Source organism: Musa acuminata, chromosome BXJ3-1, assembly GCF_036884655.1.
Source record: "Musa acuminata AAA Group cultivar baxijiao chromosome BXJ3-1, Cavendish_Baxijiao_AAA, whole genome shotgun sequence".
Lineage (NCBI taxonomy): Eukaryota > Viridiplantae > Streptophyta > Magnoliopsida > Zingiberales > Musaceae > Musa > Musa acuminata.
Genome location: NC_088349.1, coordinates 6,885,427 through 6,899,122, shown reverse-complemented (window position 1 = coordinate 6,899,122; position 13,696 = coordinate 6,885,427). Strand labels below are relative to the sequence as shown.

Genomic DNA, 13,696 nt, shown 5'->3' with positions numbered 1-13,696 from the left:
TATATATATATATATATATATATATACATGTATGTATATATATGCATATATATATACATACATGTATATATATATACATACATGTATATATATATATATAAGTAACCTTATAAATATTAAGTGGGTGAATTTAAAAAAAAAATCTTATATTGGATAAATTCATATACAACATTTTTTGTTGTGTGAAATAGATAATTATTCCCTTCGCCCTCACTAGACGCACTTCCGTCTGCATCACCCTTGTGTTACCTCTCCTTTCTTTTATTCCATCTGAACTATTATCACCTTTGTGGATCACATCGGCCCATGTCAGATCCGATTCTGCCTGTCTCACCCTCGCATGAGAAAGGAAAAGATGTGGATGCGACAACAACCTTTGTCATCCTCACTTGTAGCCATCGCACGAGGGTCATCATTGCCTCCGCAAACCCATCTTTATTCCCCCTCCTTCCTCACATAAGGGCCACAAGTGAACACGACAAAAGCAAGGACAATGGCCCTTGCACCCCTTCGTCCCTTTGCAAGGGTTATAAATGATAATAAATAATAATAAGGATGATAAGGATGAGACGATAGATTCGATGGTGGCCAGATAAAATTATTATTTATAAAAAATACTTTATGAAAATTTTAGAAAGTTGAGATGCTTTATAAGAATTTCTTAAAGATATTTTTTTTTTCAAGAATTTGCTCATCCTCTCTCTTTATATATATATATATATATATATATATATATATATATATATATATATATATATATATATATATATATATATATATATATATATATATATATATATATAGCGATCAATTTATTAGAGGAGTGTTTAAAATATTAATATAATTATTGAAGATATTTGCTTGTTAAGGAGGTATAACATGTAGATGATTTAGTGACACATCATATTCAATTGAGTTCCATGTTAGTCCTATAAGTCGATCAAGCATCACACTCATATCAGTGTGACTCGATACAACCTTAAGCACCCGATCGCCCCAACACATCAATTGAGCTTCTCACATGTGCTATTTAAGTAAACCATCTGAGTAGTAACTATAATGTCTACTAATTTAATGAGTCTCCCCAAAACTAATTAATGATTAGTAATTTCTAATGAACTACACCACTGACTCTCAAAGGTGTTGGCTAAGCGCCTTATCAAAGACTCAATTATAAAAAGTTCCCTACTTATGATTCTCAAGTTGTATCATATATATGGAATGCTCCTATTTACACCCTAACTTAAGCAGAAAAATAAATCATAAACAAAATTTTCAGTATATCTTGTTGAATAACCTCGATTCTAGGGCTTGTGACATACATGCATGCATTTATACATGCATAACTATTAATTATAATTAATAATAGTGAATTTAAGTGAAATTATAAATATTTTAAAAATACTATAATATGCACTTAATAATTTTCACTATCATGACTAATTGAAGGAAATTTGATGTCAATCTGATTTTTAATATTTCTATTTCAGCAGTCAACCAAAGAAGATAATTTTGCAATAGCATATATGCCAAGTATCCAAGTTTAAAAATGATGAATATAATAAACTAAATTATAGAGAGGACAAAATGCCAAAATTTCTTACTTGAGAGAGATAAATTAAAAAAGTCATCAAGGTAAGAATAAAATCTCTTCTCATTGGAGTATGGTATTTTCCATATTCCAGAAAAATTATAGTAATCATCTTTAATTTTTTATAATACTTTTAACTTAAATTCTCCAAAAAAAAACTTTTAATTTTTAAAAAATATTACAAGGTACTCCTATTTTCAAAAGTTTTGGTAGAACATTTGTTAGATGATTTTGCTTCTATCTTTGTCATACTAACTGTCAGTCTTACCCTTGGCCCCACTTACGCCTCCACTCTTGGTCACTTCAGTGTGTTTTATTCTTATTGTTCGCTCACAACCCTCATCCTCTCTAACTGTGTTAGCTTCTACCTTTTCCCCCACTAACCCTCATGTTGCGTCAGCCATCATCTCCGTCCCACACTATCACCCTTACCTCCTCTTCTCTTGTTTGGTAACATGCCTCGATCTAGGCTTGATGTGATGGTGTCATTGATAAAGAGGACATTCAAGCTTCCTTTTTCTAGTTATTATGTTCGCGACAATCAAATAGGGCGGAGGAAGACCATCGAGAACTGCCTTCGCACCTAGTCGCCTATGCCTCTACAAGTATGCCATTGGCTGCCACCATGTGTGGGTCCCTGGTCACCTCCTCACGCGACCCTCTCACCCTCTGTGCATAGTCGCTTCCACCTTGCATCGTCATCCTAGCTTTTCTTCTCTCTTTCTCTATCATCATCATCATCATCTTGAACTATAATCCCTTTCACCTAGGATAATAAGATAGAGATGAGGAGCAGTGAGGGGCATACGAAGGTTGTTAGAGGTATAGTCGGAATGAATGGGGATGAAGGCACATATATAAAATCATCTTTTATGAAAGAAAAGATGCTACACTAGAATTTTTTAAAATTAAGATTTTTTAGAATTTACTCAGAATATAATATGTAAAAAAATTTTGGGAGTTTGGGTTTGCAGATGAGTGGGAATGATATGCTGATTTGGTGCACGGATGAGTGCGCAAGTAAGAAGAAGAGGCAAGAAGTACTTTAGTCCCACATGGCTTGAGTACGCCCGTAGATGGAGCCAATATGGTATATGAAGAGGCTGGCCTCGCATTAGAGAAGTCACGCAGCTGCGTGGTGAGCACAAAGCGAACTATTCTTTCGCCTTTTACTAAAGAATACCGTGTGCTCGCCATATAAAGCAGCATACGCCAATTTTTAGAGGGCTCTTCTCCCGTTAAAGGGGGCCCTAACAACTCAATAGCCAATATTTGTTTCTCTCTTAGTGGGAGGGTACAGTCACCCATGAGTGAGGGTTGCGGCAAATTTTAAATTTATGTCCATTAAAGTTTTGTTTTTTTTTTAATTTTTAAAATAATCTATAAAATAATATGAAAAATTCTTTTACATGGAAAATTTTCTCAAAGTTTTAATAACCCCAAATAGGACAACCTGCCATATCTGCTCATGGGAAATTTAGATAATATTATGAGTAAAATATGTTTTATGTATAAAACTGATCAAATGAGGAGCAGGAAGTAGAAGAGGATCCAATAATTGATGATATTTAATTAAGCATTTAATACCTTTAGAAATATTATATGTATGGAAACTTAGGATCTAATAAGCCACCATCACTAGTGCAATCGTCTCCGTCGATACCCATGAGCAGATATGGCAGGTTTCCCATCGAGGTTTCCTCACCCAACATAATATCGATATCTCAAAAGCACTTGACTTATTGAACCATCCATCGAGGAGTTATTTTACTTCCTAATCATGAAATTGGACTATACCACTACTCTACCATGCCCGAATTCAAGACTTAATCGACGGATTCAACTGAAGATTCCTTATAGATCCAACTACGATAGATAAATCGACATTTGGTGGAAATACGATAAGATTTCCAACAATCTAAAAGAAATGACATAATATCTATAAAAAAAATAATGAATTGAATAACAAGAAAAAGAGTCATGTACTTTTGAAAAAAAAATTATTTGATCACTTATTGACTTAAAAATATCAAAAATAATATAAAACATGTTAGAACATGATATTATAGTTGTGGAGAAGTCTAAGTAGATTTGGGGATAATCAAAGATATTCAAACTTGAGTTACATAATAGATTCATCGTAAGAATTTTCTATTTTACTAATTAATGATCCAAAAAATAAGAAAAAATATAATAACTGTTAGAAATATGTTATTATAATTTTGAAAAGGTTTAAACAGGTTTGGGGATAATTAAAAATATTTATACTTGAGTCTAAATCATACATTCAATGTATGAATCCTCTATTTTGCCAATTAATAACCCAAAAATAATAATATAATAACGATTAGAAACATGTTATTATAGTTTGAAGAAGCTTAGTTAGGTTTGGGGATCATAGATTCAATGTAGGAATCTCTTATTTCATCAATTAATGACTCAAAATTTTAAAAAAATATATAAGATACCAAATATTTTAGAATTACAGTATGATAGTTTTGAGAAGTTTGGATAGCTTTAGAGATAATTTTTCTATTTACACTTATGTTACACTAGGGTTACGCTTCGATCACACTCGAGTTACACTCGATCACATATTTGATTTTGGTTTAATTAGTTATGCATATTACTTGATTAGAATATAAGGGTGCTAAACTCTCTAATATATTTTGTGATATATTAATGTTTGGATTTATCTTTTTTTTAATCATAAACTTTGGATATAATGTCATATTTATAACATATAATTTTGCTAGTGTATAAAGAATGATGTCATTATGTAGATCATTTTGACTTGGTGAAAGGAAGACAGAAGTCAATAAAACATATAATATATATCATAACTTAAAGAATTATATTGATTATTATTAAGCTATATACAACTAATTGAATTTTCTTTTTAGGTTTAAAGTTGAATAAGTGTAAGAAGCTTCAAAAACTCATTCCTCCTTCGCTCCCTCCTTCATCACTTCTTTCTTCACTATCCTATCATTCTTTAGCTATCACTAAACTCCCTTCACAATCCATAGTCAATAGTTATTGTTATATCAATCATTTTAGATATTTCTATTATGAATCTAGTTTTATGAGTCAAGCTCACTTAATTTTCATTTCCCATTAGGTTTGTTATCATCATATTCGTAGGAGGACATCTTTTCATCATCCAGATGATATTCCTAGCATCGCTACCTATCAATCTACTTTGTATAGTATTTTAGATTATTGGATCAAGGAATTTACTTTTATGTTTAGTGGTGTCCTAATCAAGTTTAGCCCTAATGATATTGCTCTAATTTTAAGGGTCCCCATTAGGAACTTATGATGTTGAAAGTATGATTTTGAGTTAAAAACCACCTTCTATAGCTAATGTAGATAATAAAAAACTAATTAAACGTAGGCTTAAAAAAAAAAAAAAGAAATCGTATTGCTTTATAGTTTAGAACATTGACTTATACAAGTGATAAATTTTGTTTGACTATCAATTGTGACCTAATTACTGACACGTTGAGCACTTTCTAAGAATTTTATTATTGAGTCTTAATTCTATCTTGTCTTCTTCCTTCTACCTAGTTGTTTTATATTTTTGGGAGGTAAGATATTCTTATCATTAGGTGTTTTAATCCAAAACTACTTGATTTTTTATTGAGAAGTTGGTGTCATTGTAAGTCTTCTTTAAATATTCTGTAAAAAATAATCATCATAATAATTATATAGATTAGAATTCAAAAACCCAATAACAGCTATTGTAGGAGAGAATGAAATATCAAATATATTAAAACATTGACATGAATAGTTCCTCTATTCCAAGTCTGGTTTGATTATCTCGATAGACATTTGGACTTCAAAAATATTACTTAAGTGAGGGTGAACGATATAAAATCTCACCTTATCTTTTCACTTTGATATTTATTCTTTCTTTGGAGGTGTCAATGTATTAATAATAACATTTTTGCAAAGCTCTTTTAAACTCTAAAACATCTTTAATTACCTACAAAACATGAAGGACTCGGTATTATATATCACAATAAATCTTTATATTTTATATTGTAATATAAATAGTAGCAAATTATTACCTGTCTAATATATATAGGTCATAAGTTCATCTTCATCTAGATATGAAGTTAATGCATTAAGGTTAAAGTCATCTTCTTATGTAACATTATCCTCTAAGAGGTTTTAATTGAAATTGATCAACTCACCAATAATTTTATATGCATCAAATGTTTTGCTCCTTTTTTTAACTTCTTCTCTATTCTCTGCTCATTTTTTTACTTCAAAATTAATAATATTAAACTACAAATATGTAACCACTTAACACTATATATTTTTTATGCTTATAACGATGATTGCTAAACAATAAGCCAATGCAATTATACTATAAATATTTCACAAATACTATGTTAAGTCCTACGGCGATTCAATTTCTGTGCAAAAGACTACATGTCAATACGATAATAAATTATTAATCATTAAGGCTACACTTAACTAATGGCTATGATAATGATAAATACTAAGAAGGTCAATGTAATTTTGTTCATGTGTCCTGTTGGGAACGATGATTGACCCCTTCCTCTCTCGATAATGGTTTGTTGGTAGGGCTCGACAAAGATGATGATGGTGAGGAATTCTTGGCTAACGATGATGATACCACCAGATTTGATAACGACGATGCCACTAGGACTTGATAGTGATGGTGCTATCATCAATGCCTAATGCTTATTAGTAGGAACCCCATCCCAATAAATAGGGCTTGCGAAGGATAAAAATGATGACGAAAATGATACGATGATGTTATCGCCCACCACTAGTAACAAGGTTCACTATTGTTGAACCATTGTTATTACATTGATAGAATAAGGGCAACAGGATGATTTGAAAAAAATAGAAAGACTATTAGGCCATAAAAAAATATTTAATACTAGAGTTATACAAAATCTGTCTAGTTCAATAAATTTAATCCAATTCAGTCCATCACGCCGATTCAAGCTAGAAAATCAAATCAACCTAAGGTCAAAGGACGCCTTTGGTAAAAATAAAAAATAAGGATATTTTAAATTATCGAGGGCATTTTGATCCTACTATGCAAAAAAAAAGGATGCCCTTGCTAAAAATAAAAAAAGGTGTCAATTAGGGTTTTTTTAGGGATAAATTACCCAATTATTATTATAAGTTGATTAAAAATTAAAATTTTGATATAATAATAATAATACTAATAATAATAATAAATATTTCTTCTAAATAAAATTATAATGATTTGACCATCAAGGATCAATATTAGTAAATAAGAGACAACATTGCCTATGTTCATGATCAAAGTCATTGTAACTAAGACAACATCGAGCATGGATGAGAGAGCCTCATCTATAATTAGAAAAAATTATAAATAATTTCCTCATGTTATCTAAATTTTCCTACAATTTCCTTCAATTCCTATTTTGACCTTCGGTGCCTATTTCAAATCTCGCCTATGTTCTGATTACAGCCAAATAATTTATTATTCTTACCATGTTAAAATATTTTTGGTCATTCGAGTCTGAGCCAATCTAATCAAATACACAGTCTGATGGTCGAGAGTCAAAACTGAAGACGACCCATTCGTATGGCAATGCCAATATAAATTTTAGATAATAATTAGGAGTCAAAACCAGCTTATAGGAAGGTCTTCCCTATCACCTATATAACTATGGCTTCCTAAACCTGAAAAGAAGAAACTAACTACTCCTAGAATTTTGCTTGCTTCTAATTATACCCATCAAGTACGACTGAGGAACCAATTCAACATGACTGGCAACCGGAAGTTGCAGTGGGTTAACACCCCATGGCAGCATCAGCATCAGGCTTCCTCCTCCTCTTCCTCTTCCTCTTCCTCGTAATCCTCCTCCACATCCGCCGTCGCGTCCTGATACTGCTGATACTCCGCCACCAGGTCGTTCATATTGCTCTCCGCCTCCGTGAACTCCATCTCGTCCATCCCTTCCCCTGTGTACCAGTGCAAGAAGGCCTTCCGCCTGAACATGGCCGTGAACTGCTCGCTCACCCGCCGGAACATCTCCTGGATCGACGTAGAGTTCCCGATGAACGTCGACGCCATTTTGAGGCCCGTCGGCGGGATGTCGCACACCGTCGACTTCACGTTGTTGGGGATCCACTCCACGAAGTAGGACGAGTTCTTGTTCTGCACGTTGATCATCTGCTCGTCCACCTCCTTGGTGCTCATCTTGCCGCGGAACATGGCCGAGGCCGTGAGGTACCGCCCGTGGCGAGGGTCGGCGGCGCACATCATGTTCTTGGCGTCCCACATCTGCTGGGTCAGCTCCGGCACCGTCAGGGCGCGGTACTGTTGCGAGCCGCGCGAGGTCAGGGGGGCGAAGCCCACCATGAAAAAGTGGAGGCGGGGGAAGGGGATGAGGTTGACGGCCAGCTTCCGGAGGTCTGAATTGAGTTGCCCTGGGAACCTCAGGCAGCACGTCACCCCCGACATGGTTGCAGAGATCAAGTGGTTCAAGTCACCAACTTCTCGCAGAAATAACCAAAGAAATCGTCAGTATCATCCGACAGTAGAATAGCAGTTGCGTGGCAGCGGGGGGAGGGGGAGAAGACTCATTACAGCTGGGAGTGGTGAGCTTGAGGGTTCTGAAGCAGATGTCGTAGAGAGCTTCGTTGTCAAGAACCATGCATTCATCGGCGTTCTCGACGAGCTGGTGCACGGAGAGCGTGGCGTTGTAAGGTTCCACGACCGTGTCGGAGACCTTTGGCGAGGGGAAGACGGAGAAGGTGAGCATCATCCGGTCAGGGTACTCCTCCCTGATCTTGGATATCAGCAGCGTCCCCATACCCGACCCCGTCCCTCCACCCAACGAATGACAAACCTGGAACCCTGCCCCGAGTAGAACAATTGATCAAACAGGTGCTCTCCAGAACAGATAGCACCCGGAGTTTGTCGGAGAACAAAGAACAAATACCTTGGAGACAATCACAGTTCTCGGCCTCCTTGCGGACGACGTCAAGGACGGAGTCAATGAGCTCGGCGCCCTCGGTATAGTGGCCCTTGGCCCAGTTGTTGCCGGCGCCGGACTGGCCGAAAACGAAGTTGTCGGGGCGGAAGATCTGACCGTAGTGGCCGGACCGGACGCTGTCCATGGTGCCGGGCTCGAGGTCCATGAGCACGGCGCGAGGGACGAAGCGGCCGCAGCTGGCCTCGTTGTAGTACACGTTCACCCTCTCCAGCTGCAGTTCCGAGTCGCCGCAGTAGCGGCCAGTGGCGTCGATCCCGTGCTCCGCGCACACCACCTCCCAGAACTTGGCCCCAATCTGGTTGCCGCATTGGCCCCCCTGGACGTGAAGAATCTCCCTCATCTTCTTATCTCGCTCCTCTTTTCTCTCTCGCTTTTCTTCGTTGCCGAAACCAACCAAGCGAACGATTTGACGCTGTAGCGGTGATGCGGGAAGGCAAAGAAGCGAATGGGCATTTCACATATATAGAGGAAGAGGAGGAGGAACCAGAGGGTGGAGGGGTAACGGCTAGTTATGGGGGGTCGTTATGGAAGAGTTGTCGCCGAACTGCAACGGCTACTATTCAAACGGAGAGGAAAGCAAGGGTCGGTGATGGGGATTTCAAATTTCAAACGGCCAAGTAGCAGCTTGCAGGCGACAAGACGAGGGAGCGGGTTTCTCATGCTTGGCTACTGCTCCATAGAGAGCCTCTTTATAATAATAATAAATATTAATTATTTATTAGTATGTTTAATAATAATATTTTTATTATTATTATTTTAATTTCTTCTTATTAAGAGTATTTAAATTAAATAAAAAAATCAAACTGGACCTGAACCAAACTAACAGTATGTCAATCCAATCACATCAAAATCCTAATTTGATTCGATTAACTGAATCAATTCATCGAATCAAATCTTAAATTACATAAAATTAATATATATTTTAAATTGCAAAATTTTAAAATTAATTAAGTATATCTCAAGTAATTTTAATTCGAAATACCTTAAACTAAACTATTTTTTAATTTGACCCGACACTTTACAATTCCAATGATTTGAACGCGCCCTTACTCCTTCCTTCTCCATCAGGAATGGAGTAATCTTATTGGATAACTTTAATTCTTCGCGTCAATAGCGAGGGAAAGATACGATTTATTATTTACGTAATTGAATGAAATTGGTGTTTAAGGCCGACTAAAGAAAGATATGCAGTTTGATTTTGACTCCACTTGTGTCCATGCACCAGATCAATTAAAAATCTGTGATATTTGTGTTACCAGTCGAGATTAATTAAGGAAGGAAGGTCAAAATTAAAAAAAGAGACTATTCGACAATATATTGAGTACCATTATAACATCAAAATTCTAGTTTTTAGATTACTTGGGAGACGATAGAAATTTTGGAGTGTCGAAGGTTACTGACTTATTCTGACCACAGCACTTGCATGCATTGAGAGAATACTGCAAGCAATTACTTCTTAGGAGGCGAAAAAGGCTGACTACAAATTAACATTATATAGAAAAAAAAATACAAAGTCGAACTGTCTGACTCTGCATTACATTTACCAACGCATTACATTCATGTGCATGCAACCAAGGAAAACCAACATCAATCATCTTTGAAAGATGAACTGATGGTTAACTCATCAGGGATAACTGCAATTTTCAATTGTTTAGTGAAGTAATGTAACCCTTCAATTGTATAGCAAACATATCATAACAGCTGACAACAGGAATGCAATACTTCATGAGCAATGACATTATTATTATTATTTTTTTTGTTTTACAAGAGCTAATAAGGCAAAATTACAACCGCACACACAAACCATCCATTAGAAAGGATGGATAAATTTCTTGAAAAATATTCCTTTTTTTTAAAATCGAAAGTCCACATTTTATTTTACTCTTTTTTTTTCCAAACAGTATTTTTTATTTAAAAAATATTCAAACTGCCCTAAAAAGTTTTCCCTTGTAGTATTTTTAACCTATTACAATGTTTTAACCACCTCAACAAAAATATTGTAAAACCTACTTATGAACATTATGAATTATCTAAACACTACAATAATTTAAACATTGGCAAAAAAACAAGCAAAAAAGTTTGACAAATAAACTTTTTGAGGAATATTTTAACTAATTTTTTTAAATTAAAAAAATATTATAAAAAAATAAAAGAGAGGATTATCTTTTGAAAAACACCCAAAATATAAATATTTTTTAGAAAAATGCCCCAAAAGAAAACCATTGTAACATGATATCTACAACTAAAATAAATAATTAAAAAAATCCAAAATATTCCTAAATGAGACATAAAAAATGCATGGTTCAAAAAATAAGAGTAATAACCATGGAAAGAAAAAAAAAACATTTAAGATCCACATACTGCCAGAGTTCAACTCATAGCCAATGAACAATAATGTTCTCAACAAATGAACAGAAGCCCTTCCATGACTCATTTCATAGGAAACCTTAGAAGTGACTTTATTTCATTATATTCCATCTAGATCCCAATCATATTCGTTTAAAATCCCTCTGATGTCATTGACTATCCACTGAAATAAGAGATGCCATTTATAATCGATAAATTGCAATGGAAAAGAAAAAAAAACAACTCTGGTGAGCAAAATAAGGCCATAAAGAACTTTGTGCTTAAATGTTTTACAAAGAACAGAAACAATATTAATCTCAGTGTATCACAGTCATCTTCAATTCCTTGAAAGGAGTTGCAGAAAGATAACGCAGATTATGTACAAATCACATCACTGATCAAATATTCAATCAAGCAATCTGACAAATACCTAAGAAGATCACAACATGGAGCTCTTGAATAAGGGCCTCAAAAACTACAGGCTATCTCTAATTCAAGCAAGCAAAATCATCCAAGTTCTTAGTTTTCTTTTAATTATTTAAATACAAAAAGTAAAATCTAATAACATTTTGCTTTTCTTTTAAAACTGGTACTAAATTCCCTGCAAGCATTGACAAAAACCCACCAAATCATAGTGAGGGGCATATCAACACCACTGCCATTACAAACACTAGATCCTCAAATAAGTCCATTTAAATTGAAAAGGATCATGATCCTTCACAGAAACAAAACAACACTATTTTTAACACCAAGAAATAGTGAAAACATCAAATTAAGGAGCTATAGAGAGAGTTGAATGGCATCTCAGACAAAAATTCCCCAAACTTTCTTCATGGGACGTCAAAGTGCAAGGATAACAAAAGAGTTTTTTTACATCAACGATGCCGTCTCTCTAGCAATCAAAGAAACGATAAATTTATTTGGTACCCAAATAAAAAATAAACAAACACAACCGTAATAGATCGAACAAATTGAGTCGGGGAAGCGAACAGCTAAAAATTCTAAATCAGGAATCCAATATTTACCAAGAACAAGAAATAATATGAAATGAAGGAAACACGCTTAACTAACTGAGGAAAGCCATAAGGAAATGCATCATGAAGAATCCCGCAAAAACATAGTAAGTTGATCTGATCTCAGTACACTATAGCCATCTTCACCACCCAAAACGAGCGAGTTACAGAAAGATAACGCAGATTTATGTTCGCATCACTGATCGAAAGACCAACCGTGAACCAGCAGAGTGATAAAAAAGATCAACCCACAGCGGGCAAAAGATCGACATCAGGGGGCAGAAAGGAAACAAGAAGAGATTGCTGATTGGGCGGCGGTGGAATGAGCCGGAAGGGGGAGAACCCTAAGATTTTATAGACGCCGGCTAAGGAGGCTTGCTTGCGATGGAACCCTAATTCCCGATTGGTTTCCAATTTCGTGATCCACAGTGGGTGAAGCATGTTAGGGATTCACCTGGCCGTGGACGCGACGCCCAAATCAGGTTAAACCCAATCACGAGGAGCGAGCTTGACTCGAACCCCAATCTCGATCACGATCGGGTCCAATTGATCTGTATGAAGTTGTTCAACAGTGGAACTCATTTAAAAAGTATATTGGGCGATTTTCCTATAAAATATTTATATTTTGATTTTTTTTAGAAGCATCTTTTTTATTTTTATTAAATAGTAACTTTAATTTAAAAATACTCCTCAAAAAAATTTTCCTCATTTTTTACTAATTTTAATATATATATATATATATATATTATTTTTTAATAGCATTTTCAATGTTTCATTGTGGTGTTAAAAATACTATAAATATAAGTAATATCATATTATGTCTTCTTGATTGTCATTATACCATATCTTTAGTTTTGTAATTAGTTTAGTTTAGATTGAGAATCTATTTAAATCATTTATAATGTTTCGAGTAGGTCTTATAGTATTTTTATTATGGTATTCTAAATATTACAAGCTAAAAATAATATACCATGCCAAAACACAATAAGAGGTAATTTTGAAAGGGAATTTAAGTATTTGCTTAATTAGAGATACTATTTAAAAAATAAAATAAGAGATATTGATCTAAAATATGAGTATTTTTTAGGAAAATCATCCAAGTATATTGTACCAATTTTATTATTAAATGACAACAATAGAGAAATTGATTTAAACTGTATTTGGGCTCATTTTCAAGCTCAAGTAAATAAATAAATGGTCAGCTCAAATTTTGGTACGAGTGAAAATAGTGACTATTATATTTATCTTGTGAAATTTCGAACCCCTTGTATAAAAGAAAACATATTCACGGCCATTCCTTCTCATTTCTTTAACTTAGAGCTGAAGTCATGCATGGTTTGATTTGGTCATACACAAATGGGGATGGTGCTAAATCACGTATTCTTATTCTCTTGCTTGAGTCATATGATGGACTTGGAGGAGATAATTAAGAGTGACGGTGACGATGGACTTGCTTATTGGATTAGTAACCAAAAATTTGGTCACATAGTTTGATTGAGTCTCACGTTACGTCATAAGAGGATAAATTGGCTCGTAAGTAAATAAATATTAATATCAGACTTTTAAAGGTCTAATAGATGTGTTATTATTAATTTAGATTTAAATATTTTAAGCTATTGAAGTCAACGGATTAATTATCTTATCATATTTAATCATGACAATTAATATCATAACATATCTAGTATTAAGATATAAAAAATATTAGGACATTAAGAAAAAATTAATTAGAA

The 13,696-nt window shown here is 34.5% G+C and overlaps 1 protein-coding gene and 4 non-coding genes across 5 annotated transcripts; 1 reads left to right on the top strand and 4 right to left on the bottom strand.

Annotated features, from left to right (window-relative positions):
- The first annotated feature begins 2,720 nt into the window (after nt 1–2,720).
- Nucleotides 2,721–2,838, top strand: LOC135630084 (U5 spliceosomal RNA). Its single transcript, XR_010493610.1, has one exon. It is a non-coding gene; the product is annotated as a U5 spliceosomal RNA (small nuclear RNA).
- Nucleotides 2,839–7,189: 4,351 nt separating this feature from the next.
- On the bottom strand, nt 7,190–9,188 carry LOC103983307 (tubulin beta-2 chain-like). Its single transcript, XM_009400536.3, has 3 exons — nt 8,554–9,188; nt 8,199–8,468; nt 7,190–8,104 (listed from the first exon to the last, which is right to left on the bottom strand). The coding sequence occupies exons 1-3, from the start codon at nt 8,945–8,947 to the stop codon at nt 7,425–7,427; spliced, it is 1,344 nt and encodes a 447-aa protein (XP_009398811.2). The 5' UTR covers nt 8,948–9,188; the 3' UTR covers nt 7,190–7,424.
- A 2,075-nt stretch (nt 9,189–11,263) lies between these two features.
- Nucleotides 11,264–11,357, bottom strand: LOC135630106 (small nucleolar RNA snoR27). Its single transcript, XR_010493631.1, has one exon. It is a non-coding gene; the product is annotated as a small nucleolar RNA snoR27 (small nucleolar RNA).
- Nucleotides 11,358–11,750: 393 nt separating this feature from the next.
- LOC135630105 (small nucleolar RNA snoR26) lies at nt 11,751–11,841 on the bottom strand. Its single transcript, XR_010493630.1, has one exon. It is a non-coding gene; the product is annotated as a small nucleolar RNA snoR26 (small nucleolar RNA).
- A 240-nt stretch (nt 11,842–12,081) lies between these two features.
- LOC135630107 (small nucleolar RNA snoR27) lies at nt 12,082–12,175 on the bottom strand. Its single transcript, XR_010493632.1, has one exon. It is a non-coding gene; the product is annotated as a small nucleolar RNA snoR27 (small nucleolar RNA).
- Nucleotides 12,176–13,696: the final 1,521 nt, after the last annotated feature.